The sequence below is a fragment of the Argopecten irradians genome, chromosome 1, assembly GCF_041381155.1.
Source record: "Argopecten irradians isolate NY chromosome 1, Ai_NY, whole genome shotgun sequence".
Taxonomy (NCBI): Eukaryota; Metazoa; Mollusca; class Bivalvia; order Pectinida; family Pectinidae; genus Argopecten; species Argopecten irradians.
This window is the reverse complement of record NC_091134.1, coordinates 63,133,148-63,149,706: the sequence shown is the minus strand read 5'-3', so window position 1 is coordinate 63,149,706 and position 16,559 is coordinate 63,133,148. Positions and strand designations below refer to the sequence as shown.

General features: G+C 35.1%; 1 protein-coding gene across 4 annotated transcripts in view; it reads right to left on the bottom strand.

The window, feature by feature from the left end:
* Window positions 1-10,903, bottom strand: part of LOC138304798 (radixin-like) — a 47,248-nt gene extending 36,345 nt beyond the window's left edge. For 2 of the 4 annotated variants that reach the window (XM_069245076.1, XM_069245106.1), the window contains exons 1-2: window positions 10,763-10,903; window positions 9,542-9,646 (exon numbers count right to left, since the gene is read on the bottom strand). In XM_069245076.1, coding sequence (XP_069101177.1) covers window positions 9,542-9,553 — 12 coding nt within the window. In that variant the 5' untranslated portion in view covers window positions 9,554-9,646; window positions 10,763-10,903. Of the gene's footprint in view, window positions 1-9,541; window positions 9,647-10,232; window positions 10,252-10,762 lie in introns of those variants that run through there. The other 2 variants (XM_069245087.1, XM_069245097.1) reach the window with 2 other exon arrangements.
* Between the last annotated feature and the right edge of the window lie 5,656 nt (window positions 10,904-16,559).

Below are 16,559 nucleotides of genomic sequence, written 5' to 3'. Positions count from 1 at the left end.
CAGTGAACAATCCTAGTGAACAATCCTAAGTAAAGAAACAGTGAACAATCCTAAGTAAAGACAGTGAACAATCCTAGTGAACAATCCTAAGTAAAGACAGTGAACAATCCTAAGTAAAGACAGTGAACAATCCTAAGTAAAGACAGTGAACAATCCTAAGTAAAGACAGTGAACAATCCTAAGTAAAGACAGTGAATAATCCTAAGTAAAGACAGTGAACAATCCTATGTAAAGACAGTGAACAATCCTAAGTAAAGAAACAGTGAACAATCCTAAGTAAAGACAGTGAACAATCCTAAGTAAAGAAACAGTGAACAATCCTAAGTAAAGACAGTGAACAATCCTAAGTAAAGAAACAGTGAACAATTCAAGTAAAGACAGTGAACAATCCTAAGTAAAGAAACAGTGAACAATCCTAAGTAAAGACAGTGAAAAATTCTAAGTAAAGAAACAGTGAACAATCCTAAGTAAAGAAACAGTGAACAATCCTAAGTAAAGACAGTGAACAATCCTAAGTAAAGACAGTGAACAATCCTAAGTAAAGACAGTGAATAATCCTAAGTAAAGACAGTGAACAATCCTAAGTAAAGACAGTGAACAATCCTAAGTAAAGACAGTGAACAATCCTAAGTAAAGACAGTGAACAATCCTAAGTAAAGACAGTGAACAATCCTATGTAAAGACAGTAAACAATCCTAAGTAAAGAAACAGTGAACAATCCTAAGTAAAGACAGTGAACAAACAATTGTCTTTATTATAACACTCATTAACAAATGAAAGGTATTTGAAAAATATAATTATTAAACTGTCACTGATTCTTGTCCGCAAGATTTAAAGATACTACCTTTTTACCTCTGCTTGAGGCAATTCTTGTAGTAGCTGATGGCTACCCCACTTATCACCACACTGGAGGTAAATAGCATGACAATCATGACATCATTAACACTTGATTCCCTTAAGGATATAGGTGTGTCATGATAGGAAGATAACGAAAGATTCCAATTACAACTACCAATACTTTTTTCAACATTCAGAAAACTACAAAACAGGGTGATAATTGTGTTGTATGTTATGCAATGTTATTGTTTCTTAACTAAACTAACGTCTTGTTTGAAAATCACATTCCAGTTTACTACCAACAGGAAACTATAAAGACCAACAGAAAGTTTTGTGACAAACATCAGCTCAAGATTTTATCACTGTGATGGACCCACACTTTAACAAGCAGGAACCAGGACCGGCCATGTGACATCGGAACAATGAAAAAGGCCGTGGGATTTTTAGATAAAAATACCAGACAAAAGTTTATCCAATAAACCTTACTGGCACAATCATCAAGTAGGGGCCCAGAGAAGATTAAGCCACCCATACTTTCAGACTATCCCAGTCAATATTTAAATTCTTACGGACATTCCACCACGTATCATGAATGATAGGAACATTCAAACTATGTACACACTATCAGTACTAGAACTACAACTGTATTGTACATAATGTACCAAGAAAATCTCAAACACAAATGACTTAAATCTATTTTCTGTTGACCCAGCTAACAAAACTTGCTGTGCAAGTTATTAATTGTTCACGGCTGTTAAAGAGAAATTGGAGAATATATTTAGAGACAAGTTTTTGGGGTATTCAGGAAAATACTCCTACTACACCAGGAAGTCTTAATTAGCTCTGTCACGGTTCACTGCCTCAGGACATTAAGCTGTTATTTCACACTCAACTGTCTTCCACTCCTAATACACATTAATGGGGCCTTTAAACAGCAGATTTATAGAAGAAATCCCCTTCTTGTTCACCTGTGAACTATGTGTGAGTAATTCGCCAAATTTGGTAAGTGTATTGGAGTGTGAACCTCGGAGGCTAGTCATAACTGTAATGGTTTGTTCTGAATGAAGTAGAGAACAACTAAGACAGTTGTGAAACCGTGTCATTTCCAAACTTGTTACATCATCTATTTACAGGCAACTGTTGTTAGTACAGACAAACCGTGTCATTTCCAAACTTGTTACATCATCTATTTACAGGCAACTGTTGTTAGTACAGACAAACGGTGTCATTTCCAAACTTGTTACATCATCTATTTACAGGCAACAGTTGTTAGTACAGACAACTCTCCTTTATAACCTTGCAACATCATCATATTTAAAGGCAACAGTTGTTTATAGACAACTCTAGATCTCCTTTCCAACCTTCCAACATTATCATAATTGCAAGCAACTGTTGTTTTACATGCAGATCTCCTTTCCAACCTTCCAATATTATCATAATTACAGGCAACTGTTGTTTTACATGCAGATCTCCTTTCCAACCTTCCAATATTATCATAATTGCAAGCAACTGTTGTTTTACATGCAGATCTCCTTTCCAACCTTCCAATATTATCATAATTACAGGCAACTGTTGTTTTACATGCAGATCTCCTTTCCAACCTTGCAACATCATCATGTTTACAAGCAACTCTCCTTTCCAACCTTGCAACATTATCATATTTACAGACTACTCTCCTTTCCAACCTTGTTACATCATCATATTTACAGGCAACTCTCCTTTCCAACCTTGCAACATCATCATAATTACAGGCAACTGTTGTTTTACAGACAGATCTCCTTTCCAACCTTACAACATCATCATATTTATTGGCATTTCTAGAGGGTATAACCCTGTTAATATACACAATAGTGTGTGTAGCTAAACATTCATGTCTTGTGGTGTGACCATGGAAACTCCTGCAGCAATGAACATCACCTTGGTATTGTTTTGACATCTAAGGTTACCTCAGGGCTTTCACATTCTGATGAGTGGCTCTGCCTTTGCTGTTTGTTAGACTATCCAATCATCTCTAATAGGTTGAACAAATAGACATATCGTACACATTATTTTTTTTAATATCATGTCTTTTTTTTCTAGAAGTATTTGCAGTATTGTGTAAAGGTAATATTCATCTAGTTAGAGATCTGATGTTGGTCATATTATTACATTTCACCAACTACAAACAATTAGAATTATTTTTGGACATTCAAAATCAAGAAAAAGATGCAATAAAAATTTCATACATAAATAGTTTTCACAGGTACATGGTGCACCTATTTTATTACATGACAATAACTTTCAGTTTCACTTTCAATAAGTTTTTATCGTTTCTTTTATAAAGATATCAGTGTTGATAAATTAATACTGCATGTGTTGGCATGTTGCTAATGAATTGCATAGTCACATGGCAGATTTACTTAAATGTCATTGTGGTATCAATTGAAATTCAAATCTAAGATAAACTTTAATATGTATATTGTATACATTGGTATTTGTGATAAGATTGATAAGATTAATATATATAAACACTCATCTATATACAAAATAAAAGATGTCTAATCTATAAATTTCATCTTGATGTAACTAGAGATTATTGCCATCAATCAATAAAAATCATACTTTATAATAAAGCATATATATAAGCTTCCTTCACTTACAGCAGGTATGACATACACTTCAATAATCCTTTAGTCTCTAAAAAAACATAATTGATATAAAATGTTCAATATCAAAAGCAGATGATGTATTATTCTCCCTAAGGAGCACTCATAATTTCTACTACATCTTCAACAAATCAGTTACTGTCATGTTTTTACAACAACATTGATAGTCCTGTCTGTCTCGGGATAAACTGGTACCTTTCAACGTATTCATTGTTCGGTCTTACAAGGCTCACAAAACATATCAGTCACACATCAGTTTTTGCTTTCAGTAATCTATTCCCACGTCCCTCTAACTGGCTACCATGTATAGTTCACAGTATCTGTCATTCTCCTCTTCAATCAGGAAACAGGCTGCCTCCAACTAAACCTCAAAAATCTACAGAATCGTGATTTATTTTAAATTGCCATGGCAAAAACTTTTAACTCAATTACTAATAACATATACATTATTGTAGTTCAAGATAATTTGAACATGTAGATTTGAAATAAATTGTTGATTCATTATTGGTAATCAAACACAACTGGTTTCTTTTTCTTTTTGAATAACAAATTTCAATGAATGTAGTGTTAAATAGTAATATTGATACTAACAACATACCAATAGTCTAACTCTCAAAATACTAGTCTAAGCCTAAGTGTAGTTTTCTTCAATCTATCAATGTAGTGTGACTCCTGACTGATCACCTATACTGTTTACTTTAACTGTGTAAGTAGACCAAGACTTACAAATGATTACAACCCATAAATACATTCACTGACCTTTTCAAGTTGGATCATGCTGTGATCTACTTACCAGCTATAACCATTCATGTACATGTTATAGTAAAATCAACTTCCATTCATAATTTCAAATTTCAGGTCCAGTTACTTTTTTATCCCATGTTTATCAGGTAGTGAATCCATGCCTGGTAAACAGGCCATTAAATCTAGATGAATGATCAGTCAAGGATTTAATTGGGCATTTTAATCTTCTTCTTTTTTTTTTTTTTTTTAGTAGAAGGTTGCAAATCGTTTATTCGTTATTATGTTTCTAATCTCAGAAGAAAATCTTGCCTACTTTTTCTGAACCTAAAACTTCTATATAAAATGATATGGAAGGCAAAGAAAGTTCAAACATTCTGAATTTTTGTTTATGTTTTCATTTGATTAATATGAGTACCTAGTCGTGAATCAATATAAAACCATTATTTTGAGTTAAATCTTCCATTATCTCTGATCAGCCTAGAACCAATATTGCACTAAACATTTACCCTGTTATGTAACTATCCCCTATAATGATATCACTGGCATCACTTTCCTTCATATGACTTAGAACCTAATGGGTTTTTAGATATATAAGTAAACTGGCAATATAGGATACTGCCAATTACCAGTCAAAAATCAGTCATGCCCAAAGAGTCGTAAAAGGCCGTTCTGTTACATTCATAAAGTAAAACAAAATAAATTGAGCTATTTTTGCTTTGTAATGTATAATATAATTGTTTACTGTGATGTCATTAATGAGGTATTGATCACAGAAAAGTTATGGGAATGACAGGAAGAAATATAGAAATATATCTGAAGTATAAAACTTCCTTACAGTGATGACTATACATCCCTGTAACTGGGTGTGGACAGTAAATGTTTATCTTAAAATAGGACTACACTTGGCAACAGTCTTATAAAGGACCCTCCCCGGTACATGTGGTACAGATTCTACGCCCATCATAAACTGGCCAATGTATCAATATTCCCTTCGACAATGATATCGAATCAGATTCCTCCTCTACATGCTCGAGTCTTATAAAGGGGCGTGCCATTCCAAATCCATATATACAACTCAAGTTTTCATTATGCCAATAAAAAATGTGTCATTAAGTAACACTTATGTGGTATTGTCTCCTGGAGCACAGAAGTTAATACTGTTGCCAAGTAATACTGCATTGATGTGACCAAACTTTGACAGACTTGTCATTATTTTCACCTTCCTGATGACAAAATGTATGTGTATTTTTGTAATGATATGACCAACCCTGATGGATTTGTTTTCATTTTTTACTTTATCACCTTGACCTTCCATTCATGTATGCTTGTACATTACCCCATGTTGATGCGAGATATCAGTTCTCAGTGGACAGAGAATATACACCAGTACATACACTATCATGGTCCAGTGTTCAGTCACCAGACAAAAGCAGTGCTCAGCTGATTACCCATGCAAGGAAACTGACCTGATGACCTGGGTCAGTAGAGATAACATATACCCCATATGTATCTAATGTCTCATACCCAATATAGTATTAGGTCTTGAAAAATGTGTTAAAAACCAATGGATGGCAACTAATAATTAGTTAATAACTCCTCATCTATAAAAACCAGGTTTTTTTAACGATTGGATGACACAAATAGAATTAGGATCGATCAACTGTTAAATTTGACCAGGGTCATGTTAAGGAACCTCAGATAACTCAAATGTTTAATCAATGGTATCATGTCTTTGCTTTCCCTGTAAATGTTCTCTCGTTAAAGGTGACTAATCATAACTTCTCTGCTTCAGGAGACAATACCACATTTACACATATGGCACACCTTATATATATATAGATATATCTCCATTTGTGTGTATTACATGTAACATTGCTATGACTAAAGATCTACCTATGTCCCCCGCCCTGTGCTAGGTCCACTGTCTAGATACGGAGGTATGCCGAGCAGCTTATCTGCTCCCCCACTTGGTCTACCTGGACTTGTAACCAGGTGTGGTCAAAGTGTGCACCTCTCCCTGATTTACCACAATAGCAATCTGTATCATATACAACTCTACTCCTAAATTTGTTATACTGCATTCAAACTGGCCTCAACTGAAAGTATATTACTTTCATATGTATACAGCAAAATCACCATAGTCTACTAGTATTTATAATTTGCTCTCAATTATAAATTTAGATCTAATGGTAATTTGCTGACAGGGTGAAAATTCCAGTATAATGAATCAATGATACTGAAAATGAAACGTTTGTTTTCAATGATCGCTAAAATTTCCAGGTCATATATAAATAAGAAATTGAAAGTGTAAATGGTGGGAAGTACTAGCCTAATTCATAGAGATGTGGTGTCATAATTTATAAGACGAAGAATCCACATATTGATTTCAGAAATTAATAATTGACGATTTTTCACTTTTGAAACCCAGGAAGATTTCAAACCCAGGGTTCATAAAAGGTGTCTCACCCATCTTATTCTTAGCCCTTTTAGATCAATCTGTTCTTGAATTCTGAATATGAATTTGATGTAAATAGGCAGTTATATCCCCGGTGCATGGGTGACTATAAACTTACTGTGCCTATATCCCCGGTGCATGGGTGACTTTAAACTTACTGTGCCTATATCCCCAGTGCATGGGTGATTTTAAACTTACTGTGCCTATATCCCCGGTGCATGGGTGACTAAACTTACTGTGCCTATATCCCCGGTGCATGGGTGACTTTAAACTTACTGTGCCTATATCCCCGGTGCATGGGTGACTTTAAACTTACTGTATGCATACAAAAGCATGTTTCATATTGCGTTTTGTACTGTGTGCAGGGACCTATACACAAAACATGTTTCGTCCTATTAACATGTATATAGGTCACAGCACTTGAAGTTTTGGAAAGTTTTATCAACACTGCAGTGTATCAGTAATACTGTCAGCCTTAGGCCGTCTTACTCTATCAATCAAGTAATATCAAGGTGAAATTCATAATATTAGTTCATCATTCCATACTTTAAATGAAATTCTGGTTAAATCCCTGTCGAGTTACATCATCCTTCCACACTTACAATGAAATTAGGTAATGTATAATTATGATTCAATGTTTATCATTATACACTGGCAATCATAATTACATTGCTTCCTGGCACACATGTATTTAATGAAACACCAGTATATACAAATGGTATCCACTTATGTTGAAAGGTTATTAACTATTACAACAGATAGGCTAACATGTTCAATGTTATTAATTTAGATATAAATTATTGTTCTATCTCTGGACCACAGGTACCTCTAGTACTGTCAACAGGACTGTGGTTTTTCTATTAGAACTCTATTCCAGAAGCATGTTGTTTGATAGAAATTGCTTTGAGAAAAGTTTAACACAAACAAACCAATTAAACCATGACAGAATAGATGAGATGAGTTTTTTTTGTGGTTTTTTTTTACTATTAAACCATAATGAATTATAGTTTTTCGAATGCTTTAAAATTCCAGGAGAAATTCTCTAAATACATATTTTGCAATGGCTAAAATAATTTTGCAAAACACATAATCTAAGAACTCATTATTGAAAGAACCAACATTTCAGACAAAACATTCTTTGTCTAGACTCTAGGGATAGAACTATGGAAATAAGTTGTTTCAGCCAAAGCTCATGCTGAATTCACAATCATCATATATGGGTGTTGTACTTTATAATGTACTTTGTTATACAAGCCTTTTATAACCAAGATAGACTGCATACAGTAATTAAAGAAGTATACTAACTCGAGCCACATGTTTCTGTTCTGTATCGTTAGGTAGAGATCCAAATGGCCCTAGGTAATTCATTAATATTTCATTTACACTGTCTATAGATAGTGTACCAGCTGTATTGCATGTGTTCAGCGTCCAGCAAAACGAACAGCTACCTTGTACAATAATATAGGACATAAATTGGGTTTTAGAATCTTAATTAGCCGTAAATCTTTCCTTCTCTTATTTTATTATTATTATTTATTAATACCACATTCCATTGCTTCTGATTGGATAACCATGTTTGCCCTACATCATGCAATATTAATACCAGCATCATGACCTATTTCCATTGAAACAGGGAAACTCTATTTCAGTACATACATTTTCAAAACAAAAGTTGCTGGGTTGCAAGAAATGTTTTAACACAAGAATATATCCCCATACGTATTACTTATATTTAACTAACATAAAACTTCAGTAGCTTAAAATTTGGCATTATAAAGTTAGAATGATCATGCTGTTGCTCCTACAGATTTAGCATAAAATGACAATTGACAACCTGACCTATAGCTATGTTAACTACTGTTCACCCGCTGAGATAAAGAACCACTCAGGCCAATTGGACTTTACAACACAATTTCATGGAATTTTATCAACACAGATTATACTATCAGTTTTAGGAAATCGGACACAAATATTACTGGCTGATTATCAGCTGCTAATTCCCTTTCCTGGTTAATGACCACTATATAGTTGATGAAGGAGTAGGGACAGCTGCAGTACAAGGCCTGGTATGCGTGTGTGTGGCTGGCCCACAGATTTTCCCTCCTTTCTGTGGTGCCAGGGTGAAGGTTACACTAACCCCAGTAATTGGCAGGCTATCCCCTTACAATGGGGGCTGTAACAGATCCTACAGGAAAACCACTGTCTGCCATGTGCACTTGTTGCTCTCTGCTCTATCTCAGTGTCACCACTTTCCAATTTTGTGTTTTGCTCCATAATCACATCACATGGCCACATATATTGATATTTTAAGTATGTGTAGTAGGTTCACTGTTAATTTCAAAACCATGTGGATGTTTTGAAAGTTGAAACAGATTATCCATTGTCTAGCTGTGATTGTATAATCATTGATACATGGGCTCAAATTAAAAGTAACGATCGTGCCTCCAATCACACCAAACATTTCCACTTATAACTATTTATTACAACACTGCCACAGAGTTAGATCATGTGAATACAATTTGACAATCACTTTGATCAATTCATACACTGAAGTCGTTCAAAAGGTTTCATTTGAATTTTGTTTTTCATTTAAAATTGTACCTTTTATGTGCATAATGAATATCTTTCAATGCATACTGGTTTTGAACTTTTTATATATGTATCTATGTAGAAGGTTTATGTTCATGAGCTCCACAAAATATTGCACAAATCACTAGTAAACACTTCTTTTCCAGTTAAGATACCTGGCTACATCAACAGAATTTGTGAAAAGATCTCTCTTTTTAATTTATATATATATGGGAAGTTGGACTTACACAAGCTGTATGTATCAATAGTTACATTCGTGAAATCTACTTACCGTTTTGGGCATTTTTGGAGTTAAGGTTCACCAGGGAAAGGGATAGTCCAAGGTAAAGGGAGGTAACTTTCCAATGAGGGTCAAACCCAATAAACACTGATGCTCCTGAAGAAAAAAAATACCAAAATGCTACTTAAAGTGAACTATGGTCAATGTATATATCATTTATATGTTGTCAAACAATATTACATTAATTTTCAAAAAGCATGGTCTAAAATTATCCCAGTCATCGGTTCATGGGTTCAACAAAGTTTGCTTCCCTAGATCAATCTCCTAGTTATTGATAGCAAACAAAGCTAACAAGGCAATGGTAATGTGAACTTCTGACTATGAGTTGTTGAAGAGTCTAGCTAGGTGGGGGTACATACACATAACTCAGAACTGTAACAGTGAAATCCAGTGCGGATGCACTACAAAGGCTCTTAATATACTGCTATCAAAAGAAGACAAACATGGATGTATTGGAGGCTATATTTCAACTCCCTTCACAACACTCATGCAAGGAAGTCTTACTAAATGACCTTAGCTGGAATCATCTTACTCTACAAGGTTGATCATTTTCTGACAATCATCAGCTGATCACATTATACGTCGCAATACATATGAATAACTAATAAGTCTGATAAGGAAAGTGAAACATGAATACGTGTATTTCAAGGGGTTTTAGGACATGTTCCATTTCAATCTTTACATTAAGATTTTTCACGTCGGAAATTACGCTGTATTCCGTTAGAGTGACAAATCGACATCATTATCCGGTAGTGCTTTAACGTACTGCCTCCAAATAAAGTGACCCCCAGGAGTCATTCATCTTTTTCACCACCTGTCCAGTTTATGTTCGTTTGACAAGTGCAATCATGATCGCGGTCACCTAAGCGCTTGAACACATTTCAATGTCCATCGTCTTGTTAACAAAATAATAAATCAAATAAAATGCTAAACGGAAATTTAACAAATGATACCACATCTTATTTCCATTATACATAGCTCCATATTCTCACACATAAGCATCCATGTTCCAATGTCCTTGTTGTAAACACTTTCACACACCTCACCAAGACATGACACACATCACCACGATGTGGGCCAGACACCGCCCAAAATAACGTTTTCAAATTTCATGTGACAACAAAAACTCCGTGTCAGCATATGGAAAACGCTAGTTCTAGTTTATCCGTTTGTTCAATCTGCATTCATAAATTAATCCGTTACAAAACCTACCCTTTTAAAACAACGTCTTGTTCAATCGTTCACTTACTTCAACGGGACCGGTTCTATTATGGCCTCCAGGGTGTGACACTCAAGATAATGAGCAATAGTCAGACCCCTCTAGGATAGAATTGCTAGGTCACTTTCCGAATGTGCCTATCATTCGAGTTACCTCGTATCACTACGTCTAATACAGAGACCGGGCGCGGTAAAGCATTAGGCCTAGACTAAATAGATGAAGACCTTCATTGTATTTGAAACTCCTTTCTGCTTAACATGGTTTAACATCATATATGCTAACTCAAAACGTATAGAATAACGTATACTTTATTGCATCTGCAAGTGATATAATAAAATATCGTTTTGAAATTTTAAACACCCAAGAATGTTTAAATAGGCAGGCTATATATGTTTGATGGTGCATTTTGAGCAAAATATAAAGGTTTCTTAAAAAACATTTATAACATCAGAAAATCCATACCGATGACCTAAAATAAGGTTACGACACCAAAATATGCAAGAATTCCTGCGTAATATATGAAAACATAATCGTCATACTTTGACGGCGTCCCGTACACATAAGAAGAAGAACAGTGGAGAGTCAATTCGCTGTTTTGCCGCTGGCGCAGTGATATTCAACTACCGCGCGGTATTTAGGACGACGGCGGGAAACATAATACGACCCGCGTTATGAAAATAAACATTTTATTTATTTTAATCAAATCGTCCAGAAGGTGATGATAAATGTAGTATTAACGGTAAGCTAATAATTTTTAAGACTCTGCAAAAATATCGATATTGTTTTACATTCCCATTTTAAAAATTAAAAGCCGTTTCGGAAAGGTAGTGGGCCTTTAAATAAATTGTATTTAATTTCATAAAAATACCTTTATAGCCAGGAATGCAGATATAACGTATGATAAAATAAATGAATGAATATTTATACAATGTGTAATTAAAAATAAATGAGTTTGGTTACTAACGTACGTACGTGTGGGACCAAATGAACTAAAGTGATATTGCTATTCCAGCACGTCCATAGTTGGTCAATGTCACACCTATTACTTGTTTCTACTTTCAGCAAGTATATCAATGAACAATGATTTAGATAAATAATATAGGCTGCATGAAATGTCCTTATTTCAGTATGCGATAAACCTAGTACTTTCACGTACTTTCTGTAAAATCGAGTAATTATATTTAAATCTCTAAAAGCGTATGGTTACAGTAAAAATAAGATAAATTACGACTACATGTATTTGAGGATGCTGTGGTAAGCTCGATCTACTACACAAATGTGCTATTATTACCTGTGAATTTACATGTGTTTTACAGGTGTGGCCAGTGACCACATGTGTAGTGGGCGGTCTGAGACTTGTATATTGTATCCGTGTTAGTATTGCGCCCGCTCTGACTAACGAGGAAACACCTTTTGGACATTAACTTGTCATAGCCTATACATTACAGCGCTAGGCGTGTGTTAATGAGACTAGCCTCAATTAGACGCATGCATTTGACGATGCAAATTAGAAATAACATATACTACCAGAAACATATATATACTTATATATTTTCCAACCAAATTTATCATAATGAACAATACTAGCCAGGATTTCATAAAAAAAAACTATTTTACATTATGATGACAAGCTAAGTAGAAACAAAACACATGTTTTAGGATTTCTCATACATGTATCGTGTAACTTATACCTGCCGATCATCAGAACATGGGCCATCTAGGGCACCGATCTCTTAAATAAATAAATAAAAAATAATTAATAATATCAATAGCTCTAGATATATTACTGACATGACCATAAACGATATATATAGGTATCTATATATAGGTATCTATAAATGGTATCTTTTTAGTCTACATCAACTGCAATACTTTAAATAATTAATAAAAGGAAATTGAATTAAAGACATCTATATATCTTAGTGACTACAGCAAATGGAAACAAAACGCAATGTGATGAAAAGATAAGTTTATAACGAAGCCACATCATTTTAGTTCATGTGGCAACTGAGACAAAACAATAATTTGGGGAAAATAATTTGTTGACACCAAGCAGTATCTTCTCTCCTTAAACTATAAAATAAAACATTCAAGCGAAAATTAGACGGCAAGAGTAAAAGAACAAGACAAATAATAAATATTGTTGTTATTTATTAAGACATACAGTTCTTCGATCGTCTTTATCTTTGATTTTAAACATGATGTCTCTTACATTTAGTTGAAACACTAGTTCATACAACATGTGTTTTGGGGATGATGTGAGAAGTATAAGAAACAGACATCCTAATCCCCGAACAATGCCCCCCTTCCCAATACACCTCGGATGTGTCATCTGTTTCAGACATATGAATTCAATCTTACCTGGGAATTACGACGACAGGACCATATAAAGACATCTGCGTCGCGAGCCGGCTCGTGGAAGTTGTGACGGACATGTATTTTATAAAAATCTCAATTTTATTATAGGTATATATACAGCGCTTCTGCTACTGTTTCCCGCCTGTTTCCCGCCTTCGCATCGTTGTACTTGTAAAAGGCGTAACACTGATAAATAGTTGTAAGCTTATCTCTGAGAAATTATTAAAATCTTGTTTGATTTAGATAAACACTCATCAATAACCAGTTAGTTACTGGAGTCTGCAAAACTGAATAAGGATCAAAGAGCGATACAATTTGTATTAAGAATTTATTTGTCTAAAACTACTTCAAATAGTTCAAAATATAATTGTTTAGATCTAATATCAAATTGCCAGATGTCGGTAAAAATGTTTTAATTGTTGCACGCATATATGCATTTTTAACTGTTTTTAAACACGAGTGACACTAAGCTTTGATAACAAGATTTGAGTCAAAATAGGCGTTGCAATGTAGCTGTATCGTGTGACTGATAGCAGATAAACGAGATATAAATATATTTTATATGACGGCATGGCTTTACATGTGTGTGTGCACACGAGAGCCAAAAATAAAACCATACCGAAATGTTTCCGAATCGCACTGTGACCCTCTTTACAGGTACACCATCATGTCTAATGATCTCGTCTACTTTACAGGTACACCATCATGTCTAATGATCTCGTCTACTTTACAGGTACACCATCATGTCTAATGATCTCGTCTACTCTACAGGTACACCTTCATGTCTAACGATCTCGTCTACTTTACAGGTACACCTTCATGTATAATGATCTCGTCTACTTTACAGGTACACTTTCATGTCTAATGATCTCGTCTTCTACTTTACAGGTACACCTTCATGTCTAATGATCTCGTCTACTTTACAGGTACACCTTCATGTCTAATGATCTCGTCTACTTTACAGGTATACCATCATGTCTAATGATCTCGTCTACTTTACAGGTATACCATCATGTTAATGATCTCGTCTACTTTACAGGTACACCATCATGTCTAAGAATCTCGTCTACTTTACAGGTACACCATCATGTCTAAGAATCTCGTCTACTTTACAGGTACACCATCATGTCTAAGGATCTCGTCTACTTTACAGGTACACCTTCATGTCTAACGATCTCGTCTACTTTACAGGTACACCATCATGTCTAATGATCTCGTCTACTTTACAGGTACACCATCATGTCTAACGATCTCGTCTACTTTACAGGTACACCTTCATGTCTAATGATCTCGTCTACTTTACAGGTATACCATCATGTATAATGATCTCGTCTACTTTACAGGTACACCATCATGTATAATGATCTCGTCTACTCTACAGGTACACCTTCATGTCTTACGATCTCGTCTACTTTACAGGTACACCTTCATGTATAATGATCTCGTCTTCTACTTTACAGGTATACCATCATGTCTAATGATCTCGTCTACTTTACAGGTATACCATCATGTTAATGATCTCGTCTACTTTACAGGTAAACCATCATGTCTAAGAATCTCGTCTACTTTACAGGTACACCATCATGTCTAAGGATCTCGTCTACTTTACAGGTACACTTTCATGTCTAATGATCTCGTCTTCTACTTTACAGGTACACCTTCATGTCTAATGATCTCGTCTACTTTACAGGTACACCTTCATGTCTAAGGATCTCGTCTACTTTACAGGTACACCTTCATGTCTAATGATCTCGTCTACTTTACAGGTACACCATCATGTCTAAGGATCTCGTCTACTTTACAGGTACACCATCATGTCTAATGATCTCGTCTACTTTACACGTATACCATCATGTCTAATGATCTCGTCTACTTTACAGGAATACCATCATGTCTAATGATCTCGTCTACTTTACAGGTACACCATCATGTCTAATGATCTCGTCTACTTTACAGGTACACCTTCATGTCTAATGATCTCGTCTACTTTACAGGTACACCATCATGTCTAATGATCTCGTCTACTTTACAGGTACACCTTCATGTCTAATGATCTCGTCTACTTTACAGGAATACCATCATGTCTAATGATCTCGTCTACTTTACAGGTTCACCATCATGTCTAAGGATCTCGTCTACTTTACAGGTACACCATCATGTCTAATGATCTCGTCTACTTTACACGTATACCATCATGTCTAATGATCTCGTCTACTTTACAGGTACACCTTCATGTCTAAGGATCTCGTCTACTTTACAGGTACACCATCATGTCTAATGATCTCGTCTACTTTACAGGTACACCATCATGTATAATGATCTCGTCTACTTTACAGGTATACCATCATGTCTAATGATCTCGTCTACTTTACAGGTATACCATCATGTCTAATGATCTCGTCTACTTTACAGGTACACCATCATGTCTAATGATGTCGTCTACTTTACAGGTACACCATCATGTCTAATGATCTCGTCTAATTTACAGGTACACCATCATGTCTAATGATCTCGTCTAATTTACAGGTACACCATCATGTCTAATGATCTCGTCTACTTTACAGGTACACCATCATGTCTAATGATCTCGTCTACTTTACAGGTACACCTTCATGTCTAATGATCTCGTCTACTTTACAGGTACACCTTCATGTCTAATGATCTCGTCTACTTTACACGTACACCATCATGTCTAATGATCTCGTCTAATTTACAGGTACACCATCATGTCTAATGATCTCGTCTACTTTACAGGTACACCATCATGTCTAATGATCTCGTCTACTTTACAGGTACACCATCATGTATAATGATCTCGTCTACTTTACAGGTATACCATCATGTCTAATGATCTCGTCTACTTTACAGGTATACCATCATGTCTAATGATCTCGTCTACTTTACAGGTACACCATCATGTCTAATGATGTCGTCTACTTTACAGGTACACCTTCATGTATAATGATCTCGTCTACTTTACAGGTACACCATCATGTCTAATGATCTCGTCTACTTTACAGGTACACCATCATGTCTAATGATCTCGTCTACTTTATTTGTGTTTTAAGTCCTATTAACAGCCAAAGTCATTAATAGTTTGCCAGATTTAGAAAGCGGAGGGAAGCCGGAGTACCCCATGAAAACCACCGACATACAGGAAATTAACATGACAGATCTAAACAGACCTTATTGGGAAAAAAAATCATGTTGGAATTTAGTAAAGGTGTGATGATTCTTTGACATTTAAACTAAAACTATATATCTACTTGAAATATTATATTTTTGTCAACTTCTCTTTTTAAAACCTGTCCAACAACGATCTCTTCTAATGCCAAATCCACTACTTGTAAAGCCACTTTAGAGATGACGATTCTCGGTCCTCCAGAGCTGTCTCATATAACACCGGGTATTGACATGTGTGTACTTTGTTTG